We start from the raw sequence: 26,780 nt of genomic DNA on the forward strand, positions 1-26,780 counted from the left end.
TGTATGATACAGGTGCAGGTCAACATTCACTCTAACCAGAATGGACCTGCTACCAGCCCTAAAGCAGGGATAATAATACCTGAAATAGGCTTCCCCCCGTGTAAGAGGGAAAGAGCCCCGAACAGTACCCAGTTCACGGCAGAGCCAACTGGGAAGTAACCACAGGGCGTCAACCACGCCAATTAGCGTTTCGTAGAAAACGACATCCACCCAGGGTGGCTGTTGTGGCAATCCCTGCAAGGGGAATGACAGACTATTGTGGCACCAGGGGGAATTCATATACTGCGAAAAACCCCTGCAGGGAGCGGTAGTCTGTGTCACAGGGGAAGAGTGCAAGAAGCTGCGAGATACCCTGAGATGAAAAGGGCAGTATGGTGAAGTAACCCCAAGTGAGGTACAACAATGGGGCCCGCCCGGCGATCCGCAATTGAGAGGATCCCGAGAAAACAAACCGCCCAAGGGGGTCGTGAAAGAGGCCGGCACCAGATGACGCCACATACAGAACCCTTTATGAGTCAAATCCTCCGCACTAACACCTGCAGCACATGACTTGCAGGATAGTAAAAATGGGTGCAGTATAACGCTCTATCTCCTGGTCAGACATATCTGACCAATCTTGGCAGAAATATTAAGCAGCACTATACTGGTCCTGACTGATGCCAAAAATTAGCTGCAGGGACCCATTTTCAGCGTATGCAACACACAGTTCCATCTAAAATATGGCAACGTGCAGCACGCAACAGTATGTGACAAACCACACAAATATTAACAAGTATATAAATGTGAGGTCTCAGAACCACCCTAAGTACAGCTGTATTAGGGCAGATAAAGAAAAGGGATAGATATACACTGACAGGTGAGAGAATAAAGTACAGACAGTCAGCACTAGCATAAGTCACATACAATGCAGATATATACATATATACATAAACATGTCATATAATATACTGCACTATTACACTGCATTCAACTGCCCAGATTCAGTGTCTGGGAAGGCTACAGCGCTGTGTACACTGACCTGATGGTGAGGTACGCAGGGGGACTGGACCAACTGCCATCCTGAGAGATTGCTGCTGCACCACAGAGAAATGGCCGCTGGAGACCTCAGAAGAAGCGTGGCCCGCGGAGGAAGCAGCTCAGCGACGCCAGACTATGGATACTGAAAGGCGCGCTGAGCTGAGGGGAGGAGCCGCTGTAACAGGGAAGGCTGCCTCCCCTGGCCGGCTATTAACCCCCGGGACGCCGGCTCCCTGCACCGATCGTTAAGTCCCTGGTGGTCTAGTGGACACACGGGGTATGGGGGGCCCGCCGCCACTGCCGGCGCCTCCGGTCTGTCCCCTGAGACCAGAGGCACAGGACTGCATTTGAAATGCGCGGATCACCGCAAGCGGTGATCCGCGACCTTACCTGCTCCCCGTGGATCCGGCAGCAGTCCTGGGCGCCCGCAGAGTCCGGCTAGTATAGACTCTGGGGTCCCGCTGAGATCCCCAGATCTGTACTGGCGTCTCAGCGCCAGCGGGGTGACGGAGCGGCAGCTTAGACGTCCTATGGACAGTCCGACGCTGCCGCTCTGAAGAGTCCAAAGTCCATGGAAAAAACTTTGTCCCTAAAAAAATAAAATAAGCTTAGGGGCTGCTAATCAGCTCCCCCTGCGCTAACGGTGACCCGACTCCGGCCGGGCACCAACTGAAACTGAGGTGCCTCTGGCTTGGGGGTGGGGTTATAGGGAGAGTGGACCCAGTGCATCCTGGGAGCTAAAAGCTTTAACTGCGTGGTGCCCGGATTTGGTTCCCAACCTATACCCCAAGGTCAACCCTGTGGACCCCCTATGGACCCTGAAGTAGAAATATATACACACACACACGAAGATTAAAACAAAAGCGCCCAGGTATGTTCCCAGTGTTTTTGGTAGGGTATGTATTTCTGACAGAAAGGACATTGCAAGGTGCTACACTTACAGAATGCCATCTGATTCAACAGACGGCCATCCTCTGCTAGAGACACTTCATAATGAATATTTGTGGACTACCAGAACAAGTTAGGTTTTGCCACTATGATGAAGCAGAAACGGTTTCCAGTAGAAAGACAAGGAACAACTCAGTGCTCTCCAACAATAACACAGACCTTTAAGCAGAGATAAAACCTCATGGAGTCAATGCAGTTGAAAAAAAAAAAAAAATGGCCCCTGACAGGTGCACATGTGCAAGTCTAGAGGTCTACATGACCAGCATGTGTGTATACACCCCACTACCCATCAATGTTCTACAGTTTAATGGAGACACAAATGCATGAGGGTTGAGACTGCATTGGTGTATATGCCTGCATTCCATCCCAATAAGAATTTGCAGGTTTAGCAGATTTCAGGTTAAATTAAAGAAACATCTTTACTGGGTTAATGAGAAATATAGGTAAAATCCAGGTTAAAAACTCTTACTATCCCTGTATCGCATTCTTAGAATTGCAACGTCCTTGACAAACCAGGCCCCCAGTCGCTTTGTATCAGTCACTACTCCACTCCAACACTTCTGAACTTCACTAGTAACCTACTATATAGTCAGGTGCATAAACATTGGGACATTGACAGAATTGTCATATTTTGGCCTCTATTCACCACCACAATGGCTTTGAAATGAAACAAACAAGATGTGCTTTAACTGCAGACTTTCAGATTTAATTTAAGGGTAATTACATCCAAATCAGGTGAACGGTGTAGGAATTACAACGGTTTCTATATGTGCCTCCCACTTTAATTCCTACACCGTCTGCAGGTAAAGCACATCTTGTTTGTTTCATTTCAAAGCCATTGTGGTGGTGAATAGAGGCCAAAATATGAAAATTCTGTCAGTCACAATATTTATGCACCTGACTGTATGTTTGCATACAATAAGACCTTTTAAACCTCACAATCTTGTCTTCTACCCATCAACCCTCCTACTGCCAGCAGCTGGTGCTAAATCTCAGAGTCCTGGTCATCCACACATCAGCCCAGAAGCTCATTCAGATTGTCCCAGCAGAGCTTTCCATTCCAGCAAGCCTCAAAGAGGTGACCCGTAACACACAGGTATCCTGAAGTGTGAATGGTGAGAAGCTGGGGTGGGAGGGCTGAACGTGTCCCTAAATAAGTCTAGGCCAGTGGTATTCAACATGCAGCCTTACAGCTGCCATGGAACTACACATCCCAGCATGCTCTACAACAGTTTTAGCATGTCTTAATGGCAAAACTGTAGCAGGGAATGCTGGGTTGTGTAGTTTCAGAAGAGCTACAGCTGTTCGCCCTTAGCCGCAATCTAGGATATCCAATACTCAAACCACCACAACCTTCTGGCAATAACCAAGACAAAGTTTACAATTAGACACATCTGTGGTCCTTGTACATAGCATTTTCCACTTTACCACAAGCAGGACACTGGACACACAGTGTTCTTTCACTCATATATATGGTCCAGGAGTTTCAGCTCTTCTCTGCTGGGGTGATCCAGGGGGATAATAAAAGCAACTTCTTTCTTTAATTTCTTATGTTGGATCCCTCATATCAACATTATCCTTAGCAACTTCACACTCCAGTTATACAAACTTTCTGCCCCCATACTACTTGGTAAGTGAATCCACTCTTGTACTCATGATGGCACCTCTGCATTCCCCTTCATACCCACTGAAGTATCTGGACTACTTATTTTCTACAACTTTCCACTGCACCTCAAGTCACTTACTTTCCCCTCCGCACAGTGTGGACCAGGCCCCCAGCCATTGCCTATACAATCTCTCCGCGCAGTGTAGACAACTAATGAGAAAAAAAAAAAAAAAGACTCACTTCTGACAACTTGCGCTGCTACTTACTATCCTACTGGAACACTCCAGACACTGCCTCTCTCTCATCTCTGCTCAGGCTTCTCAGTCCAAGCACCTCACACTTCGGCCTCTCCTATGATGCACCTGCTTACTATTAGCTACCCTGTTCCCCCACTCTTCTACCTGTCCACTGGCCCCAAACCCTCGCAGTGATATAATCTCTTCCTCAGCACTTGCATCTTCCAATGGGTGTAGTAGGTATTACCGCCAGACAGCAGCAGCCCGGCAAGGATGAATATGCCGATCGTCCCTAAGGCAAGTATCGCTAACCTAATTCCCTCCCCTAACCCTCCCTTAGGGGTGCCTAACCCTAACCTCCCCCCAAGTACCTAGCCCTAATCCCCCACCACCTAAACTTAAGTGCCTTGCCCTCCCATCCCCTAGCCTAGCCCTAACCTCCCAGTCTAACCCTAAGTCCCGTCCCCCCCCCCACGGCTGTCCGCGCCCGGCATCACTTCGATCGGGATGCTGGCCTTCCAGCGTCTGGTTAATGACAAGAGTCTAGATTTAGACGCCTGTCATTAGTAACACGCCAGGATTAGAACATCTGGAAGCCGGCGGTCGGGATTTAGACCGTCGGCTTCCAAACTACATCCCCCCTTCCAATGATGAAAGCATGCTCTAAAAGTACCGATCCCAGGTCTTTCAACTCTTATGCAACTGAGCATGAGGCTTGAAAACTCTCCTTAATCTATTTGAACATCTTTTAGGATTTAATTCCTTGCACCGCAATGACCAAAGTGGTAAAGATTTGAAGCACTGCAAATTCAAAAAGGAAAACAAGGCCTCCTTCAGGTTTTGGTTCTCGGTGTCCACCTTCTGTCAGTCCTAGGTTTGCTGCTCTTCATCTACACCACCTCTTATAAAGACTGACAGGCACCTTTGGTCTCAGTATCACCACCATACAGATGTTTTTGATACTAAATGTAAAGCCCTGTGAGATCGAATGATAGTATTCCATACAAGAGGTCACTGAACCATATTAAAGAAATTTCTACAATAAATTTGCTCAGAAAAATAAAGTTTATTTTTTATACTACCATAGTGTAGAACAGGTACTATGCCATCAAACTTATCCATAGGAAAAGGGTCCACCACTCTCCGAAGAACACAGCAGAGTTCCATGAACTGGTAGCACAATCTGAGCTCATGTAGACGGAATATTTGCCATCATCCATTTCAACCACTGTAGATGTCAAAGCCCAGGCACTGGGAATCACCCACTCTTCCCTGGGCAGGCAAAGGGCCTATTTACAGTCCCACAAAAAGGTGCAGAAACATTGGTTTGGTTGGATAAATCGCCACCTGAAATGGAATGTGCCGTCATCCGCTTGAAGACACATGTTGCAGTAACAAAGTCTCAAGCAAAATAATTTAATTTGGATTAACATGTAAATTGGTGTCAGAGATCTAATGAACCTCGCTAATCCCAGAGACACAAGGGACAGAAGGTGAAACTTGCCGGAGAGGACGCAGTCTCCTTTCAGTCCTGTTGGCAACTAGAACAAGAACTTTCCAGGGAAAACGGACATCCAAAATAAATATGTAATTCCAGGTAAGGGCCCAATGCCCCAAACTACAACCTGAGGGAAGAGAACATGGAAATGCCATTTAGTGTTTCATGTGACTGGTTAATAGGCACAGTTTGAAAGGGAAAGAAAAATGCTGCAGTTGTAAGTGTGTAAGTCACTAACTCAGTGGAGCTTGGTTATACATTTGTCACGACATGGGAAGAGGTCATTTTAATTCAGAGATAGATAAGCAGTACAACACCTGTAGTAGATAGTTGTGGGAAAGCAAAGTACCTTCGCCCTAACCTCTTGCTGCTCATCCCCAAAGGTTCCCCTGAGGTTTTGCATAGGTGGTGAACCCAAGGACTTGTGTCTTTTATTTTTGTATACATACAAAACAGCCCCAGCTGATCTCTAGAGTGGTAGCAGCATGCTCTACACCTCCAACCCCCCCCCCCCCTCCCCTTGTCTGATGCACCCACTGTGGGACACCCTCATACCACTTACAAGTTAAATCCACCGCCTATGCAGATTCTGCAGTCTCTCTGGTCTACCTACCTGATCTGGCGACTGCCATGTCACCCAAGGAGAGATGAACAGGGATCACATTCCCCCCCCTGGGTGATCTGTAATGCTTATAGAATCACCACATTTGGCAGATATGGCGGAAGATTGAGCAAACGCAACCTATGCCAAGTCAGGATGAGGAATGGGGCACAGCAGCTCCAGGCACAGACTCCCTGTCTGGGTCAGCACCTCAGATGCGATTGGCCTTGAGCTTCCCCTCAAATTGTAAGTTTCCATCCTCTTGAACGAGAGAACTTTCCCTGGAGAAGCACAGGTTCCGTTTTTTCCACAAAGGATGGGCCATGGTCAGCATCCCATTTACACAAGTTGCTCTTTGGAATGATAACTTGTTTTCCTCAATGATTGTAATTCTTGTCAAAGAAAAGGCTTTTTCTGCAATTTCTACAGGTGCTTGTGCAATTGGTGCTCTTCCTCACTAAACCTGAGAAGCACAACAACATAACTGGGATGGGGTGCGATCAAATTGATTGCGCCCCCCTGGATTTGCACAGGGCTGTAGGGCTCACAGCAACCCCCTCCCCAGCACAAAGCTGCACAGGAAAAGCACCCCTCCCCCTAGGGTCGTGACCATGCCTTACGCAATTAGGCCACACCTTTTCCCCAGGGCCCGGTCCAGCTCTTTACGGCCCTGAACAGGAGGATGGCAGGGGCTTTTGTCCATTTTTGTTTATGGTCATGTTACAAAACATAGGACAGATGCAAGTGCACACTAACTATGCTGAACCTAATATTATTAATGCTAAATTGCATTCAAGAGGTTCTTAGCATAATAATGGCCATAATTATGGGCCTGCCCACCGCGTCCAGGTAACCTCTATCAGGCAGGTCCCTAACACTCCTATGGAACAAATACAGGGCAAGGGACCCCCCCCCAGGCCAACCCAGCAGAACCGCCCCATGGCATCACACCCGCAACCAGATGGTCTTTCAGTGTGTATGGACGACCATCACTTGATCTGCAGATATACATGTAGTGTGTACCCACCTTAAGAGATGCATCAATGTGATAGGTCAAACTACATACGGATTCCAAAACCGCAGAATTTGAACGCCACCCATTACAGTTATATAGAAATAAAAATGTTGCCATCTTCAAAATGAACTGGCAGCTGCCAACACTCCATCCTGAGATTTTATGGACATAGTTGGACATTTATGGTGCGTGGGTATCCGTGCAATAAAAAGGTTCTGCAAGCGACAGACTTTTGATCATGCTCAGAGCACCGATTGTTCGGTATAGGCACGCTGTCAGACAGTTCTGTTCCTGAAGGCAGCAGGAAAGAAAGTCCGCCATGACTCAGGATCAGTGGATGCAACACCAGGACTGAGGAGGTTGGCCCCCTGCACTACAGGAGAACACACTGCTACCTAACCTACCTAGCTGTGAGACAGTTAAGCTACTACAGACTAGACAATTATTGGGTCGATTTGCCAATAATCGGGTGATCAGCATGATTTATTGTATAGTGTGTATGAACGATCCTCTTAGCGTTTCGCCAACAAAAAGGCCCACAAACGCATTTTCGATTATCCGATCGGCCAAGAATGAAAATCTCAGCCTCAATAGCCCAATATCGAGCAGTGTGCGTGCATTTCCGATAATCTGCTGATATTTCCCATGTTCTCCTGTCACTAGGTCACCCTCCTTGTGGGCGTACATATGCAAAATGTGTGGCGGAAAAACAAGAGATATGGTAAGAACTTACCTTTGTTATCTCTGTTTCTACGAAGTCCATAGGGTCCACAGGGTTGACCTTGGGGTATAGGTTGGGAACCAAATCCGGGCACCACGCAGTTAAAGCTTTTAGCTCCCAGGATGCACTGGGTCCACTCTCCCTATAACCCCACCCCCAAGCCAGAGGCACCTCAGTTTGTAAGTAGCCAAAGGCCGGAGGAGGAGAGAAAAAGAGAGAGAAAACTGGAACACTCAACCATACTCACAGAAATGGGAGACGGAAAACCGGTGACCAGCCACACAGCCCATATGAAGCCAGGTGCGTCAGGGCGGGCGCCCTGTGGACCCTATGGACTTCGTAGAAACAGAGATAACAAAGGTAAGTTCTTACCATATCTCTTGTTTTCTACTTCAGGGTCCATAGGGGGTCCACAGGGTTGACCTTGGGGATGTCCCAAAGCAGTTCAACCAAGGGTGGGGACGCTCCTGTGCTGAGAGGAGAATCCGTCGCCAAAAAGGAAGCATCCTGAGAGGCAAAGGAAACCAATGCCTAGAACCTTAAAAAGGTGTGGACAGAAGACCACGTGGCCACCTAGTAAGGCAAAACAGCCGAGGCGCCACAGCGAGCCGCACACGAGGGTCACATGGCCCGAGAAAAAACAAGCATCAACAACAGGAAGGCCTACCCATGGGTAGGCCCCTGAGGAAGACCTACGAGGCCATCCAGCCAACATTTGGTTATAGGCCGGCCATCCTTTCCTATGAAAACCAGAAATCTCAGACCACCAATAAGGAGTCCGATTTCCGTAAGGAACCTGAACGGATCACATAAATCCAAAGAGGCCAGACCACAGTCAATGAGGCCACACCAGCCAAGAGGACTGGGGACAGAATGGCCGTACCATAAGTTCCAGAATAATATGGAACCTAAAAACCACTAAGAAGAAACACAGGGCGAGAGCAACTCCCACCCTGACATGATGCCCTCCAGAAGAGGGAGCCACATGAGAACGCTCCCAATTCAGACACTCTCCTGGTTGATATAAACACCCTGAGAGAAAGAGAGAGCCTAAGCAATAGACCATGTAATGGCTATCACAACCAGCGGTTCCATTGACTGTCCCCGGAGGTAACGAAGAACCACTACTTACTCCCAAGGAGTCCCTAGGGAGGACAAATGGAGGCATAATCAAGAAAACACTCCAAAGGATGAACTGGATACCAGAGTGGAGCAATTCCATATCTTAACCATACTGACAGTGTAGAGATCCGCACTGTCAGGAAGACCAGGCCAAGTGTGAAACCCAAGCCAGCCGGAAGGAATGCCAGAATATCTGGAAATCCTGGACACCGGAGGATTGTATTGACAGGTACAATACCATAAGATTTATGGCTGCCACAGTTTGTGGTAGGTCCCAGCAAAAGCTGATCCATGTGCTCTAATCATTCCAACGATGACAAAGCCAGGGAAGCCGTAAGACCACTGTAAGGACACAGTCAAAGACAAACGACCCAGGTCCAAGGCAAAACCAAGGACCCCGAGACAACAGGTCCGGGCAGTGAAGCATCAGGGATGGAGTATCGATGTAGAGACTCCGAAGATCCAAGTACCCCTGACATCTGGGGCAATCAGGAGCCACCAGCAGGAAAGCATCTCCGTCTCGATTGAAAACACTTCCAAAGACCTCGAGGAAGAAGGGAGACCGGAGAACACAGGTACACAAAGTGGTAGGACCACTTCACTGACAAAGAGTCGCTGAAGGTTGCTTCAGAATCCCCAGAGCTGGACTGTAACACCATAGTGTGATAAAGTCAGAAGGCCATGAGGGTCACCTCAGGGGGGCCCCCCCTGCTCACCAGGAGATGAAACCTCTCTTGGGGAAGAGACTAGTCCCCGGGATGCACGTCGTGACGGCTGAGGACTCCCGCTTCCCAATGGAGAGCTCCTGAAATGAACGCTGCCGAGATGGTCGGGAGGAGACCCTCGGACTATGTCCGAATATGTGACATACCTGTCATTGCCACCCAACGAACAGTGTTGCTAAAAAGGAAGCCACTGTCCTGACCCTGTCGGACTGAACCTTTTCAGGTTCACCGGGAAACAAGAGTTATGCCAGAGTAAGTTAATTGACAGGGTGGAATCGACAGACGTCCAACTGCACTGAAAAGGATTCGATCCAGACACTGTCCATAGCAAAGAAAACCCTGGACGAGATGGCCATAGCCACCCGGACAGGGACCGACTTGCCTCCGGAGAGAGCATCATCGTTTGAACAGTTATCCGACAGAAAAAACTCGTTCCATCTGGAGATGAGCCAATTATAGAAAGGCCTGGAATGGAACTGAGCCCATTCCACCATGCATCCCAGAGTGTAAAGACATCTGTCGACTGCGCAGACAACCATGTACTCCTAATGGAAGAGTGGAGATTCCGTCTTACGCCAGAAGAATTCTCAGATTCTGAGAATCCAGCAGGGATCCTAGATGAAGAATACCCAGAGAGGGATGCAGGGAGGACTTTTTCCCCGTTGATTAAACGTCTGCACCCTGAAGAAGCCACAGTCATCCTGACCTGGCCGTAAAGTACCCCGGTGATCCCGCTAAGAGCAGGAGGCCGTCCAGGTACAGGAGCATTGGGATATACTGAACAGAAGAACTGTCAGAAAATCCAAAACGCTGGTAAACCCCTGTGGGGCTGAGGACAGTCCCAACAGGCAGAGCCCGAAAAATTGTAAGTGTTGCTGTGATACAGCAAACCTCAGCCCATGCTGAGGAAAGGTCTCTGTAAGTACCCGTAGGCACGCGTCCTGTATATCCAGTGATACCCTAAAGTCCCCAGGTTCCAAACATCGTATGATGGAGCATAGGGATTTCCTCCTGAGCCCAGGTAGCTTTAGGAACTGGTTCAGGGAATTGAGACAGAGAATAGGCCAAAGAGGACCATTCAGCCACCGCACCAGAAAGAAAGCAGAACAACCAGTCCCTCACTGAGATAGTGGGGATGGCCTAATTAGCTCCGCTTACCGCAACAACTGCATAGCTTTCTGGATCTGTAAGGCCCTTGTAAAGAGGCCGCCTGAGCAAAGAGGGCGTACCCTCCTACCCACGTAGCCGCGGCAACTTGACACTAGTACCGGGCGAACTGAGAAAATCGGTATCTCCCAGTTGTAGGCCTGTCCCGTCAGGCTGAAGAGATATCCGTAGGTTCAGAAGCAGGATCGGCTGGCAGTCCAGGCCTGCTCGGTACTGGATATGTCGGCCCTTGTAGATGCCGACAGTCTACGAAGAAACAGACCTTTAGGCTGACCCAGAGGACAAAAAAGACTTAACAGACTTAGTCTGAGGCCTTGTAGTGGGCATAGCTGAAAGCGGTAAACTTGTCGTTAGTAATACTGCCAATGTTACTACAATCTTGTCAAGGTCAGGACCAAACAATATCAACCCTAAAGATGGTATCTGCACCTCTGCATTCCCAGAGCGCAGCCATAGGGTATTACGGAGGATACAGTCGCAGCCGGAACTCTGAAAGTTAGGAGACTGGTATCCAATATAGGCATTTCCACCTATGACAACTGCATATATTACGTGAGCGACCAAATACATTTGAACCCCCGACGTGTTGGAGGGGAAAAAACGTTACAAATGCATCAACCCAATATGCAATAGTATTAACCAACCATGCTATAGCCATGGTAGGATGGGTAACAACTCCTGAAAGCAAGTATACTGATTTCAGGCAGAGTTACCACCTACGGATCCGAAGAATCCGACCACGCAGGAATGGGAGGCGTAGTAACGTCTGTAATCAGACGAGTAACACGCCCATCCCCCCCAGAAGGGGCTCGTGATGACCCTCAGGGAATTTGGGACAGGAGGCCAAACACTGTTGTAACACCTCCTATCTGGCAACAGCCAGAGTCCCGCTATGCGATCCACCCGCTAGTCAGCAACAGGTAACCCGAAGGCACGCAATACTGAGGGTGTATGATACAGGTGCAGGTCAACATTCACTCTAACCAGAATGGACCTGCTACCAGCCCTAAAGCAGGGATAATAATACCTGAAATAGGCTTCCCCCCGTGTAAGAGGGAAAGAGCCCCGAACAGTACCCAGTTCACGGCAGAGCCAACTGGGAAGTAACCACAGGGCGTCAACCACGCCAATTAGCGTTTCGTAGAAAACGACATCCACCCAGGGTGGCTGTTGTGGCAATCCCTGCAAGGGGAATGACAGACTATTGTGGCACCAGGGGGAATTCATATACTGCGAAAAACCCCTGCAGGGAGCGGTAGTCTGTGTCACAGGGGAAGAGTGCAAGAAGCTGCGAGATACCCTGAGATGAAAAGGGCAGTATGGTGAAGTAACCCCAAGTGAGGTACAACAATGGGGCCCGCCCGGCGATCCGCAATTGAGAGGATCCCGAGAAAACAAACCGCCCAAGGGGGTCGTGAAAGAGGCCGGCACCAGATGACGCCACATACAGAACCCTTTATGAGTCAAATCCTCCGCACTAACACCTGCAGCACATGACTTGCAGGATAGTAAAAATGGGTGCAGTATAACGCTCTATCTCCTGGTCAGACATATCTGACCAATCTTGGCAGAAATATTAAGCAGCACTATACTGGTCCTGACTGATGCCAAAAATTAGCTGCAGGGACCCATTTTCAGCGTATGCAACACACAGTTCCATCTAAAATATGGCAACGTGCAGCACGCAACAGTATGTGACAAACCACACAAATATTAACAAGTATATAAATGTGAGGTCTCAGAACCACCCTAAGTACAGCTGTATTAGGGCAGATAAAGAAAAGGGATAGATATACACTGACAGGTTAGAGAATAAAGTACAGACAGTCAGCACTAGCATAAGTCACATACAATGCAGATATACACATATATACATAAACATGTCATATACTGCACTATTACACTGCATTCAACTGCCCAGATTCAGTGTCTGGGAAGGCTACAGCGCTGTGTACACTGACCTGATGGTGAGGTACGCAGGGGGACTGGACCAACTGCCATCCTGAGAGATTTCTGCTGCACCACAGAGATAAAATGGCCGCTGGAGACCTCAGAGGAAGCGTGGCCCGCGGAGGAAGCAGCTCAGCGACGCCAGACTATGGATACTGAAAGGCGCGCTGAGCTGAGGAGCCGCTGTAACAGGGAAGGCTGCCTCACCTGGCCGGCTATTAACCCCCGGGACGCCGGCTCCCTGCACCGATCGTTAAGTCCCTGGTGGTCTAGTGGACACAAGGGGTATGGGGGGCCCGCCGCCACTGCCGGCGCCTCCGGTCTGTCCCCTGAGACCGGAGGCACAGGACTGCATTTGAAATGCGCGGATCACCGCAAGCGGTGATCCGCGACCTTACCTGCTCCCCGTGGATCCGGCAGCAGTCCTGGGCGCCCACAGAGTCCGGCTAGTACAGACTCTGGGGTCCCGCTGAGATCCCCAGATCTGTACTGGCGTCTCAGCGCCAGCGGGGTGACGGAGCGGCAGCTTAGACGTCCTATGGACAGTCCGACGCTGCCGCTCTGAAGAGTCCAAAGTCCATGGAAAAAACTTTGTCCCTAAAAAAATAAAATAAGCTTAGGGGCTGCTAATCAGCTCCCCCTGCGCTAACGGTGACCCGACTCCGGCCGGGCACCAACTGAAACTGAGGTGCCTCTGGCTTGGGGGTGGGGTTATAGGGAGAGTGGACCCAGTGCATCCTGGGAGCTAAAAGCTTTAACTGCGTGGTGCCCGGATTTGGTTCCCAACCTATACCCCAAGGTCAACCCTGTGGACCCCCTATGGACCCTGAAGTAGAAATCGGTAGCTTCTTTAAAATAAATAGCATAATGTGTAGCACAGATATTGGGGCTGGCAATTTTGCTCAGTTTCTCGTTCCGATCAATAAAAATGAGACAGTGTGTAGCTAGCTTAAGATACCGGGGAAGGCTAGGATTTGCATCAGGTATAATCCCAGCTATGTTGTTTATGTACCGATACACTTAGAAGGGACGTAACCCATTGTAAAGGCTGCAATGGAACACTGAAGGAGAAGGATAAGCAATAGAATTTGATGTGTTTCTGTGGGTTAAAACCCCAGAGTCCTATAGCAATAAAAAGGAAGAGACTTCACATCAGACTGCTGGATGTCCCCATCCAGTAAGCAATGTGTGAGCCTTGCTCCAACACTGTAGAACTATGATCATCTTAATAGAAAGGACTTACGTGATCTCTCGGAAAGCCCTCTTCTCCACATACTTCACCTTCAGCCTCCTCTTGAACCTACACAAAGAACAGAAAGTGGTCAGCTTTCACCACTCCATGTAAACCTAATGAACACACCATTCCATTTATTATGCAAAATCTTTGATGAAATAAATGAATAGAAAAAAAAAAAGCCAGACATTTGTGGATGTAATAAGGAACTGGGCAGCTTTAAGAAAAGCAGCAAGTCTGTGTCACTTTCTATCCCTTCCAAATTTAGCAAAAAATAAATAAAAAAATGGCAATATACACCTAGGTCTATAAATGCAGAATCAAACCATATAACGAGAGGGGACTTCCAAAGGGAGAATGATAATATCACATGCTACTCCTCCCTGGTTACACCTGTGATTTTGGGTCATGAGAACAAAGTGTCAGCAGTCGTTCGGATTAGACCACCAGGAGAAGCGGCCAGCCCCCATTCACAGTACTCACTTTGCACGCTCTCTTGGCTCTATGAGACTTCTCTTCTGGAAACTCTTAAACCGGTCTCTGGCAACGCTCCCTTCAGGCTATTAGATAAATAAAATGTTCAGGTGAAAAGTTATAATGAATAACTCACATTAGGTGTAATATTCTATAAGCTACAGACCCATCAGTTGCTCTCAAAAACATTCCTTCAGCCTCATCCTCAAGTCCACGGTTGTATATAGAACTTACCTTTAGTTTTCTCAATGAATCTGTCAGTTCGTCGCTCAGCTGAAGATCTATAGCCGGCTCCTTATACCTTAGAATGAAGAGGGAGTTATAGGAGTGTACGTTATAGAGCGATACATTACTACACAATCTCTAAAGCAAGTTAGGGTGCTAGCACATTATCGCATTTGATTTTCCTTTGCTTGCCCATTTCCCCAGTTCAGTGGGCAATAATAAAGATCTGCAGCCAATCAGAAAGCTCACCGCAGCACAGTTTATTTCAGGAAGAATGTTATCTTACAGCGGCAGTGACCTGTACACCCGTATGTTGGGGAAAACAGTGTTGCACATGAAGATCAACAAGAACACGGGGACACCACGCAATGTGCCGTTTAATTGGAATCGGTATGACATCCGGGCTGCCGCATGGCCGGGAGTTCGAATCCTGGCAGCGGCAGCCTGACAAAACAGTAGAGCCCGGCAGTAGAAGCACAACAGCGCTGGAAATCCCGATCGTGATAAGGTAAGCATCAACTAATCTAACCTAACCCCCCTAACCCTCCTTAAGGGTGCCTAACCCTAACCCCCCCCCTTCCCCGCTGCCTAAACTTAAGTACCCCGAGAGGGGGGGGGGGTGCCTGACCCTATGTCCCCCCCGGGGGTGCCTAACACTAACCCTCCCTCCCCCTAGCCTAAACCTAACCCTCCCGGGGGGTGCCTAACCCGAAGTCCCCCCCCCACAGCTGTTTGCTCGCGGCGCCCGACATCCCTTCGATCGGGATGCCAGGCGCCGGTCTCCCGGCATCGGGAAAATGACAGGCGGCTAGATATAGACGTCGGTCATTTTATCCCACGCCGGATAAGCAGTCGGGAAGCCGGCTGTCGGGATTCTGGCAGCCGGCTTCTCGATTGTATACAGTTTAATCTGTCCTCTGCCCTCAGACCCCAAAGTGGGTTAACACACCACAGCCCCAGGGCACCCAATGGTGTCATCACATTCCCAGCATGCAATGCTGAAAATTCTCGCAGCGCAAGGATGCATCTCGTCACAGGGCAGAGTCCAGAAACTATGCTAAGTCCTCTACACACAATTGACAATTCTCAATGTTCTACAGAGGTCTTCAAAAAAAATAAATAAAAACCCCACACCAATGAAAACCCTCCAATCAGTGATCAGTGTGTGCGTGGTGTTCCAAATGCCAAACAGCCCATTCATTTGACTCACTTTAGGCGGCCCAGCCTCCGCGGCTGCAGGTCCTGTGCTTTGCGTTTCTCCTCCCGGAGCTTCTTGCGCTGTAAGAGCTCCGCTTGCCTAGATTTCACCATAGAGTGCAGTGACCTCAGCTGGAATAGTCCCTGGCGTCGCAGTCTCTCAGTCTTCTCTGCTTCTTGCCGAGCTTTCTGGGGAACGGACAGGGAAATCACCATGACCCCTTCTTCCCGACCAATACAATCAAGTCACAAGAATACTGAAAATGGTGGTTCCTACACAATACACCCTCAGCCAATGAAGGGCCTGTGAATGGCCCAACACCGGTAGCCTTGTAATTGGAGAGATTTATTAGCAGCGAAGATGTGTACCGCCCTCCTGTAAATGGTAAGGCATCAGCATTTTTTCCATACGTTACACTTATGGTGCATACACACTGTCAGATTTTTCTTCAGATCTGAACGATAACGATTTTAAAAAATTGTTCATATCTGAAGGAGAATGTGTCATGTCTGAACGATGAACATTCCCGATGGTCAGATAACGATATCGGACATATGAGGTGTTTGCAGTCAGATTCCATTCATTTTAATGCAGTCAAATATCGTTCATCTGACAATCTGACCGGGTGTATGCTCCATTACGTGAATACAAGCTGCCCCATTGGCAAGTTTGCTGCTGCCCATCGTCCCAGACTATGTAGATAGGGGATAGGAGAAAGCACCATAGAGCCAAACTCAGCATCCAAATAAGCAAACAACAGTCTATAATGTTCCTCCACCAAACGTAAACTCTGGTGAAGATAAGTTGTTACAGGCTGCATCTCTATGTAAAACAAACGCACTCTCTACCACCAGGCATGACAATAGTGACCACATCAAGTGCTGCCCTCAGACCCCAGGGATGGGGAACACACCAAATCCCCAGGGTACCCATTATTCGCATCACATTCCTGCCAGCAAGGCAGAGAATTCTCACAGCGCAAGGATGGGTCTCATCACAGGGCAGGGTCAGCAGACCTAGGGCTGACAAGCAATAGCCAAAAATGATCAATATAAAAGTTCAAACAGAAAAGGGGGGACATTGAGTCCATCCACAGATAAGTGTCGTAGCTCAAACTGCTGCTTTGCTCTGCATTTCCTTACTTCTGCAGCATCAAGACTGCTCACGGACCCTTCCAGAGGAAATGTCCATCATTTCTACAGGCCCCCCCACCCCACTGCAACTTTTACTAAAATGCACTGTTCCAACTTTCAGGCTTATCTTTAGGTTCCTATTTTTAATTTCTATCCTGAAAAAAAGTTGTACATTTTTTTTGCCATGAATACAAGCCACAACAGCACAAAAAAAACCTTGGATCTAAGTACATGGCTGTAATCCAGAACTAAGGGCAAGATAATGCTAAACACTAGTGAAAACTGCAGGAGAGCGTGTACAAAGCAATAGTCAAGTCACCTGTAGAGGAACAAAGAGGGGTCTGTGTACGAAGCACCCGACGCTTCTGATCGTGTTTATGCCCGATTTTTAAGAGGGCAATGCTTTTACTAGTAGTGTCTTGCTAGTTAAAGAATAGCCCTTTTAAGTATTGGCCATAAACATGATCATAAGCACCGGGTTGCTCCATAAATACCCCCCAATATCTATTTAATAGGCGCTCCACCTCTTTTGATTAGCGTGTAACAGGAGCGCTAATTGCAAAGCTAATTGCATTATATGCTAGATACGCTCCAATGTTTGTACTTTAGGGTTTTACTTTTTTACCCACCATTGTAACATTTTAGTAGAGTCAACAGAATGGAACGTCAACCTCCCAGACACGGTCACATTACACGTATCTGGAACAATCCTTCCATGGAACTAGTGGGAGCCTCCAGCCGTTACGCTTTGACCTAGCACTTTCCTTCTAGTTTCAAGAGGCTAAGCAGAGCTTTTAAAACTATAAAAAAATGTTAAGCTGAAGTTCTCTACAATCCCTGCACATAAAATGTGATGCAGAATTAGTTACATTGTGTCAGAGCACCTTGACAGCTGATTGAGTAGTGAAAGGAATCACACAGGGGTGGACTTAAGCCGTGTCTGGCTTCGTGCCCAGCTGGCACAGAATTACCAGGCACAGATTTATATCCTGAGAAGGGCATCGCTTCTTAACTCTACAGGGAAGGTCACACAAATTTGAAAGGCGACATTTAACTGGGAAAACAGTCTCTCACGGCATAGGGAAAAATCATTAGGACTGAGATCCAGGTAAGGAACATCTAATAAAAAGATGTTTATGTCACATACAGAAAGCATCTGTCCGAGGAAACAGTGGTAGAAATCTATCTCCAAACCAGAATAATTGCCAATAGTGGACAGACAAGTGAAAAATAAAACAAAGCATCTCTGTAACAGATAGCCAATAACCGTCAGCATGTATAATGGAGTTGGCAAAACTAAAATCCTGGGAGACACTTGATCAGAAGAAGCCACAATGAATGCCGGGTCTATAATAATCAATGATTATACTAATGCTGCAGTCACCATGCAGCTTAACAAAAAAAAAAACAATGAGAACATTGAACAGTAATGGTGCGTACACATGGGACGATTTTTTGGACGACTGAAAGAGAACGTCGTCGTTATGGTTCAGTCATACAAAAAATCGTCCAGTTTCAGCCCCAAAACGATGAACGATAATAAATGCGCGCTCCCGTTTGTAGTTGCCATTCATCGCCCGAACCTCCTGTCCAACCAGACGATATTGTCAGATTGAACATGTTCGGGGATGAGGGAGGGAGCCCAGCATTGAACAAAATAGTTCTTGATTTCGTTCAGTGCGTGTGCTCAGTATCGTTAACACTGAGCACACCGCTGCCGGGGGGAGACGGGACGATTTCCTTAGGGGAGAAAATAGTCTTGTGTGTACGCACCTCAAGTTTTAACCACTCAACTGTAGTGGATGTATGACACTGCAGACAGCTGACACTGTTGCATCACATGCGACCGCGCCACCCCATAACCCCGGCTTTTGAGGAGGTGATCTGTTCTGCACATGCATAATGGATTTCTGCCTACTCGTCCATCCCACCTGCAGTCAGACAGCAGACTGGCCGCCATTATTGCCGAATTTGCGCCCCAAAATGGTGTGCAAACGGCATTCTGGAGCGCTCTGACGTTTTTTTTATTTTAAAAAAGTAAAAAAAATAAAAAATAAATGTTGGCCACTGAGAGTGGGGTCCAAAAACAATTTCACTGGGGGTGGAGGGGCTAATGGTGGGAGTTATTATCAATGGGGGTGGGAAGTCATTTTACAATGGGGGCATATGGACACAGGCCAAAGAGACAAGCCCATAGCAAAATTTTATTTTTCAATAAAATATTTAAATAGATTTTTAAAACCACTAATCAATTTTAATTACATTAAAAAAAAAATTTAAAAAAAAACACCACTCAACTTGACCGTTTTTTGGGGAAAGGGAGATTATAGGACATGCGAAAAGTTTAAGCCAACACTCACGAGAAATTTGGCTTCTTTCTCCTTTTTTCTCTGCCGCTCCGTCTTCCGCTCTCTCTGAGGCAGGGACACGGATTTCTGCTCCTCACGCTCCTCCTCTCCGGACCCTTCATGGTCAGACTCCTCCACCAGCCCCTCACACAGCTCCTGGAGTTTGCTCTCCTGTTAGTAGAAGACAGCAGACAGAACGGTCCATCATTTTGCTCATCCCACATCAGGATTAGTGGCTGTTCATTCTCCATATGTCCTGGAACCAGCTTTTGGGTTCTCTCTTTTCATGATGGAGATAACTGGGCATTGTAATTCAGCTCGCTAAGACATTTCTCTGGTCTGCAGGAGTGGTACGTTAGCATTTTAGATTTAATGAAACCAAGTTATGTACCCTGCTTACTGCTAATGACCTCTTACCAGGTAACGACGGGCTGGCACTACAACGGCCCTGCAGGTTACCAAACACCATTTAGGCTTGTGCAGCTACTGGTCATGTCTGATTTTGATTATTTTTTTGGACTGTGTTTATATAGTTAGTTTCAAATTACATTCAGCTCTTACAGAAGCATACAAAATCTATTTTAATACATTTGCTTGGAAAGAAGCAATGTTGAACTAAAAAATATAAGTTCTCATTGGCCAAGGTAGTGCATTTAGAATTTAAAAAAGCAAACCCATTAATAAAAAATAAAAAAAGTGCATTCTTTACATAGATCACTGTGGCAGGCTAAAAGGAACTGGTTACTACACATCTTAGTGGTTTTTTCCAGGCTGTTATCACAGATTTATAGTTTTGCAGTTTCCTTGCTACGACTGGTCTATCACGTAGTTTGTAGTGAGCAGTGAGGCTTTGGAATACACCACCACTCTATTTTCACTGCGACATCCTCCCCCTTAAACTCTGCCATCAAATGTACACATTTACATTGTTGGACAATGACTATGAATGCAAAAAAAATAGAATAAATAAAAACACCATAAAAAGGACAGTAGCAAAATAAAACAAAGTGAGTTAGGCGACATCCTCTTACTACCTCCAGTAACATTGTCTGCAAGTAAAGGTGTTATTTTGCCTTATGAGGATGACCCGGGTGGAAACAAACCTCTGTGGGAAGTTCAGCCCTTGGGGGTAACTTCACTTGTCGCTCTAGTTTTTCCTCTTCCTTCACAGTCTTTAGTTCCAGCTCATGAGCTCGGAGGAGCAGTGCCTGGAGAAACATCACAAAATCAGAACTCATACTTACATTGGCTTTCTAGCTCAGGAATAATAAGATACATTTCTACAATCAGGAGGGAAGATAACCTTGGGGACCAAATCAGGAACCGGCCACAACAGGACTTGATGGGAAAACAATGTGACCTTGCATGAGGAGCCTGCCATAACGAAGGCTACGTTACATGGAAGAAGATCGAGAATTAGGTAACAGTAGAAAGAATAATTATACAGAACTCCCAGGGTAACAGACATCATTAGCCCCAATTCATTCCAAAGGTGCCATCAGAAGAAAAGTAACTTAAAGTTAGTTTAAAGGTGCGTACACACACGAAGTAATGAACGATTTTCGTTCAGTTTTTCCCTTGAAAAAGTGAACGAAAATAGTTTTACAAAGTAGTTTGTTTTACTTTACATAATAAACGATTTTCTGTGTGTTGAAGGAAAAATGTTGCAACTTCTATTGAAAATTGTTCAGTTGGCCAGTCTGACTGAACTACAAACGTGAACGTGCATAAACGATAATCGTTCGTTTTGGAACGATTGCGACGCCGTTATAGTTAAATCGTTCAAAAAAATCGTGTGTATGCACCTTAAGATTCTCATCTGTTTACATGATTGTGAGAGGACAATACAGAAGTGGAATTACCTGTTGTGGCTATAAGGGCCTATAAGCGCTACTCTTTCTATTACAATAGCGGATCCTACACGGTAGAGCAATAACCATCTTCTGCTTTTCTACATAATTTTCTATAGTTCTATTCAATAGCTCAGGAAATGTGGCTGTGTAATTAGTGCTGCCAGTATCTGAAGTAGTCACCAGGCAAGGTATGAAGTCACTGGTGGATTCCAAACAAAAATCTCTTAAAAAAAACAACCCACAAAAAAAACAGTCATGGCTCCGATGGCATGTACGAGTCTGCACATCACTAACCTGATGCGATTCATATGTGGGGTTGTAGGAGGCTCCGGGGGCAGGAACCTCAACAGCCGGCAGCTGCGATGGTTTCTCCTTCAGTTTCTCAGGACGCTGTAGAGAAGACGGTGGTTAGGAGATGCGCTCAAAGGCCAATTAAGATGTCAGAGGAGAAGAGCCATTTTACAGAAGATTTTTACATTTCTTACAGTTACTGGACGTGGTACAAACACTAAGGGGGGTATTTAATTAACCCACGTGGCCAATTACCGTGCCAGAGCTATTCAATTGGCGGGGATTACACAACGTGCGAGTCCCTGCAGTCGTTAAAAGACAAAAAAAAAAAATCAGACTCGCGTGTGGGGGAGAAACCCCATTGATTCGGCAGTTTATAGCGGAATGTGTTTCTGCCTGCGAGCCCCGATTTTTTGGCGCAGGAAAAAAGGCTAATTGAATAGCCTTTCCCCATGCTGAGGGGATTTTGGCCGGCAGCTAATTGAATACCTCCCTAAAGCTGGAATCGAAGCACCCATCTACACCACACAAGCAATATTACTGTGGCTTGTCCATTTAGTAGACACCAGGAGGTATATTTACTAAAGTGAGGGTTTTTAGAAACTGAGATGTTGCCCATAACAACCAATTAAATTCTAGCTATTTTCTTCAAAGAAAGTGCTAGATAAATGATAAGTAGAATCTGACTGGAGATGTTGCCCATAGCAAACACTTCTAAAAACCTGCACTTTAGTAAATATATCCCCAGTGAACTTTTTCAATGCCTACATCATGTCAGCTCCTGATGAATGGAAAGACATCACCCACTTGAATGTTAGGGTCGCCCGAAACAACGTCTGCCTTCACAATGACGGCAATGGGTGCAAATAAACAAGAGGTTCCATATTTAAAACATTTTTCATCCACTTGTCCCATTTTCCTTAGACCCCAGACTGACCTTGACCCGGCTCTTCTTGGTCTGTTCCAAATACCACTGGTCTTTTCCTTCCAGTGCTGAATCCAATGGGTCTGCAGGCGAGAAAAGTGAACACAGTCCAACATGATGCCCAGAATTGTCAGCGGTTGCCCGGTGAATACATTACACAATCACTACGAGGCCACTTACTCATCTCTGCCCAGAGATCATAGAAGCCCCGGGATGGGTTATTGTTGGCTTCGTCTTTGCAGGTGGACTTAGTTTTGTTTAACTGGGCCCGGAGAAGCCTCTCTGGCCGGGGCAGAATGCCCCTCTTCTCCAGTCTTTCCTCTCGTTCTCTCTTCCGCTTCAGTTTCCTTCCATTGGGCACTTGGTGAGAAGTAATGCTGTGTGGACAGGAATAACGTGAGGGGAACAGCAAGTCCTAAACACAATTTGTAGCTTTTTCCTATTGGCTTTTACAGCTGTCAGTTTCTAATATACACAAGGGAGCAGAAGGACAGGAGAACAAACTGTGCAGGAAAGTATACCAAATTGTTAAAAAAAACAAAACTTAACTTTAGTGAACTAGAAAGTGATTAGACACTGCCACCTACTGCACAGGAAAGTTATAACCAAGCTTCAAAGTATTCAGAGAGATTAGTGGGAGCGTCCTTTTATGAGGAATTTTGGGTTGTGTCGGACCATGTGCCAAAATGTCAGACCAAAAAAAAAGCCTTAACATCTTGGAAATGCCAAGACACACGCTATCAGATACAGTTATGTAACACTTATCGGCAAATAAAAAGCAATACACAAGCAACACTGAGAAAATATATATATATATACACACACACACACATATATATACAAACATGCAGGTGTACAAACTTATTTATAGACATGTTTTATTAGTGGAAAGTGGACGCTCCTAAAGGAAATGGTAAATTGCCGTTACAAATTTAGCTAGCTTTGTCTCCAGATGGCAATGTTTGCATTCCGGGAGCTAGGTGGTTATTAACATAAACCACAATGTATGTTTCATAGCACCCAACATGATGGACAGTGCACAGATTGCAGCAGCATCTGACAGTCTGCAGAGTTGTAGCACCGGTCCAGAAACAAGACGTCACAGAAATTTTGAATAAAGTTGTTGTTTGGAGATTTGGAACAAGGAATTAAATATAGCAAATTACAGCAACTCCACTAACAGATACAATTCTAGTTAGAAGGTTCAATCTCTAGGACAGAGGTTCCAAAACTCAGTCCTCAAGGCAGTCTAACAGACCAGGTTTTAAGGATATCCAGGAAGCTTAATTAGTACCTCAGTCAATTTGATTTAACCACCTATGCTCAACCATGGATATCTCTAATACCTGAGCTGTTTGAGTGCCTTGAGGACCACATTTGGGAACCTCTGCTCTAGGAGTATAAATGTTCATATTGTACACACATACAAGTGTTAAATTGCAACTATAGGAAGGACTACAGGAAGTCTTAGCTAGAAACTATTTACATAGAAAGCTAAGCTGATAATAGGCAGCACACTATATAATTCACCTTAGAAATAAAGGGACCCTTTCCAAAGTATAGGAGAAAGCAGACTCTGAAGTGGCATTAACATTCTGTGGGGGTTCAGATGAAAAACTAATAAGGATATGCTCTCATTCATTCAAAGTAATGACCATGCCGCAGAAGTGGAGGAGATAATCCGGTGTGGATATACTGCACAATAACAGAGGAGAACAGTAGCAGAGTCCCAAGAGACACATTAGAACCAGTTTGTGACTTTATCATCAGTGCTGGATCAGAGACTAAGGAGAAAGCTATGCATCATCACTTCTGTGTGTTTAAGCTTTTTTTAATCTGAATGTCAAAATATAACACAAGCAATGTTTGTGTGTCTACCTTAATGAGTCCCAACTCCCTGTCACACAGAATAGCAAATTCCCAGGTCAAGCATTTGGGCCCGGTAATTTGCAGATTAACCAGGGTATTTCTTCTATGTGAAAGGATCAACCCAGGTTGCAATTCCCAGGACTTCAACCCTGGTAAAAACCACATTGATCTGCAAATTACCAGGCTCGGATTTGCTTTTCTGCGTGAAAGGGGTAAAAGAACAGATTATAGCAACTGCTAGGGTCTTTATAAAGTCTTTATTTGACATTATCGCAGTACTCACTCTTTGGGTGGAGGAACTTTGGAATCCAGCTGTAGAATGAGGTCTATTTTCAGAGGTTTACTGCGTTTCTTTATCTTAACATCTGGTAAAAAACAAATCTGTTATAGTCCATGCATCAGTTCCACAAACATGCAGCCAGCCCTGTATAGCCGATATCAGGAAGCTGTAAAAAGCTCTGCAGTCGAATACACTCAGTACCAGCTATATACCAGTTACGTGAAAGATACTAGCCTCACCATAATGGAAAGATTAATCCCATTAAACCCCAGTTGTAGTAGTGTGCCATATAACCATACAGTCCAGTGTCACTCATCCTTCTAATACAGCCAGTTGCCAAGGTTAGTTTGCCAGGTTCCCAAAATACATAGCTACAGCAGGGTGTCGACATCACTGTGCCATAGGATGCATGCAATGTGTTTCAATACTTTTAATTGCTGTGGTTGATTATAAAGCAATTATGTGTTGCTTGATTAGATATTGGTCCAATATATAAGGAGATACAAAGTAAACGTATCAGTGGCCATAATGACGTACCAGTGTGCGCTATAATCAGGCAGATGAGTGCTCACCTTTTACAGGCTTTGCAGTGTCCACAAAGAACAGGCTTTCATCCTCCTTCTCTGCCAGCAGCCCCCTGTAGGAAACAACCAAATGTCGGTCAAAAAGAAGATTAAATTCTCCGCAATGGCCACAGTCCCCTACATGACCACCCATCTCTTGATTTTACTGCATTCACCACAGACGTGTGCAGGAAAACCAGAGAAAACCATCTACCGTAGTCAATGGTAATTAGAGCAACTAGAAATCGTGTTGACATCGCTGTGAATTTAACTGGCCCCAAAGTGTAAGCATGAGGATCAGTCTAAAAACAGCCTCGCAGCAACCCATGAACCTCTCCTAATGATCGCACCAATGACCCCATGTCAAGTCATCCTTAAGCGTAGGGGGACTGATCTGTGGGTGCTTCATCGTACGAATAGTATCTATATAGGGCATTGCAGTCTGATCACTGCTACAATAGCTTTAAAGTTTATTACATCCAGCCCTGTGTGTAGTTTGTATATTCTCCCTGTGCTTGCATGGGTTTTCAAAATATACTGGTACATTAATTGGCCCCCAACAAAATTTAACCCTAGTGTGCACGTGAGGTAGGGAATATAGATGGTAAGGGGATGGGTATGTTATGCCAACAGTCGGGATCCCGTGGTCAGAATCCCGACAGGGTTAACATGCAGACACTTGTTGGTCAGTATGCTCACCCTACCCTAACTCTCCCTTTCCTTAGTGCCTAAACCTAACCCTCCCCCCAATACTTACCTTCGACATACCAGCGGTCGGTATTCTGGAGCTGGGAGCCCAACTGCTCTTGGGATTGCAGCACCAGGATACAGTCCATCAGCATGCCGTGTGTAAGTATTGGGGGGTTTTTTGTTTTTTTTTCGATTTTAGCGATTGCAAGCTCCACTGGGCCAGGCGCTGACGCGATTGGACAAATATAAAAGCACTGCAGAATATGTATGTGCTATATAGGTAACCGGTAATAAAATAAATCCGACTTACCTATACCCCTAAATAAAAAACACCACTCCCCTCCCAAAGTCTTTAGCCCCACCAAGGGGCACCCCTCTTCCCTACTGCAGCCTATCACCTCCTGGAAACTGTGCCCCCCCCCCCCCACACACAAGGCACCCATCAGTCCCCCCCACAGCCTGCGCCCCTCACCCAGAATACCCAATCTGTCCCTTCCCACAGTCCGCACACAGCACCCCCTTGGTCCCGCAGCCTGTGGCCTATGGCGCTCTCACCCCGCCGTCCTCTCCTGCAACCGCACGTCGTCCAGGAACTCCTCCACGTCTCGGACATCGCTGTGCCATCTCCAGTTCTTCTTCTTGTTCCTGTTCACACGCTTCCGCTTCGGGGCCGCCTTCTTGCCGCACTTGGACAGCGGAGAGAACCCCAGAAAGTCCTCCTGCTGCTGCTGCCCAGCCGCCACGCCGCGTCCGCTGGATGCCGCCATCTTCTGCCGGAGGGGCGTAACTAACGCCGGAAATACGTCATCGCTCCTCAGCATGACGACGCCACGGACGGAGGAGGAGAAGTAGTCGGTAGTGGATAGGTCCCCTTCCGTAGATGTGCTCTGACGTCATCAGTTACTGCCCAACGTCATTCCTTAGGAAACACGTGGCACTCCAGCTAGTATTTCACATCTGTATGATCTGCCAGTTGTAAGCATGGTGATGTCTAAATCCCCTTCACGGAGAGGACCCTGACGTCATCAGCCAGTGTTCTACGTCATTCCCTACCATCCAAGTGGGCGTAGAGTGGGAATATAACCATGGGG

The 26,780-nt window shown here is 46.7% G+C and overlaps 1 protein-coding gene across 1 annotated transcript; it reads right to left on the reverse strand.

The window, feature by feature from the left end:
* Window positions 1–4,853: 4,853 nt before the first annotated feature.
* NOP53 (NOP53 ribosome biogenesis factor) lies at window positions 4,854–26,530 on the reverse strand. The gene is made up of 13 exons (XM_088477072.1): window positions 26,245–26,530; window positions 25,009–25,073; window positions 24,440–24,521; window positions 22,468–22,664; window positions 22,300–22,370; window positions 21,366–21,461; window positions 20,322–20,426; window positions 19,231–19,389; window positions 15,750–15,925; window positions 14,549–14,615; window positions 14,324–14,400; window positions 13,850–13,906; window positions 4,854–5,432 (listed from the first exon to the last, which is right to left on the reverse strand). Exons 1-13 carry the CDS (start codon window positions 26,508–26,510, stop codon window positions 5,426–5,428), a joined length of 1,425 nt encoding a protein of 474 aa, XP_088333198.1. The 5' UTR covers window positions 26,511–26,530; the 3' UTR covers window positions 4,854–5,425.
* Window positions 26,531–26,780: the final 250 nt, after the last annotated feature.

This window comes from Taudactylus pleione, unplaced genomic scaffold (assembly GCF_031769625.1).
Source record: "Taudactylus pleione unplaced genomic scaffold, aTauple2 ptg000199l, whole genome shotgun sequence".
In the NCBI taxonomy this organism is placed as follows: Eukaryota; Metazoa; Chordata; class Amphibia; order Anura; family Myobatrachidae; genus Taudactylus; species Taudactylus pleione.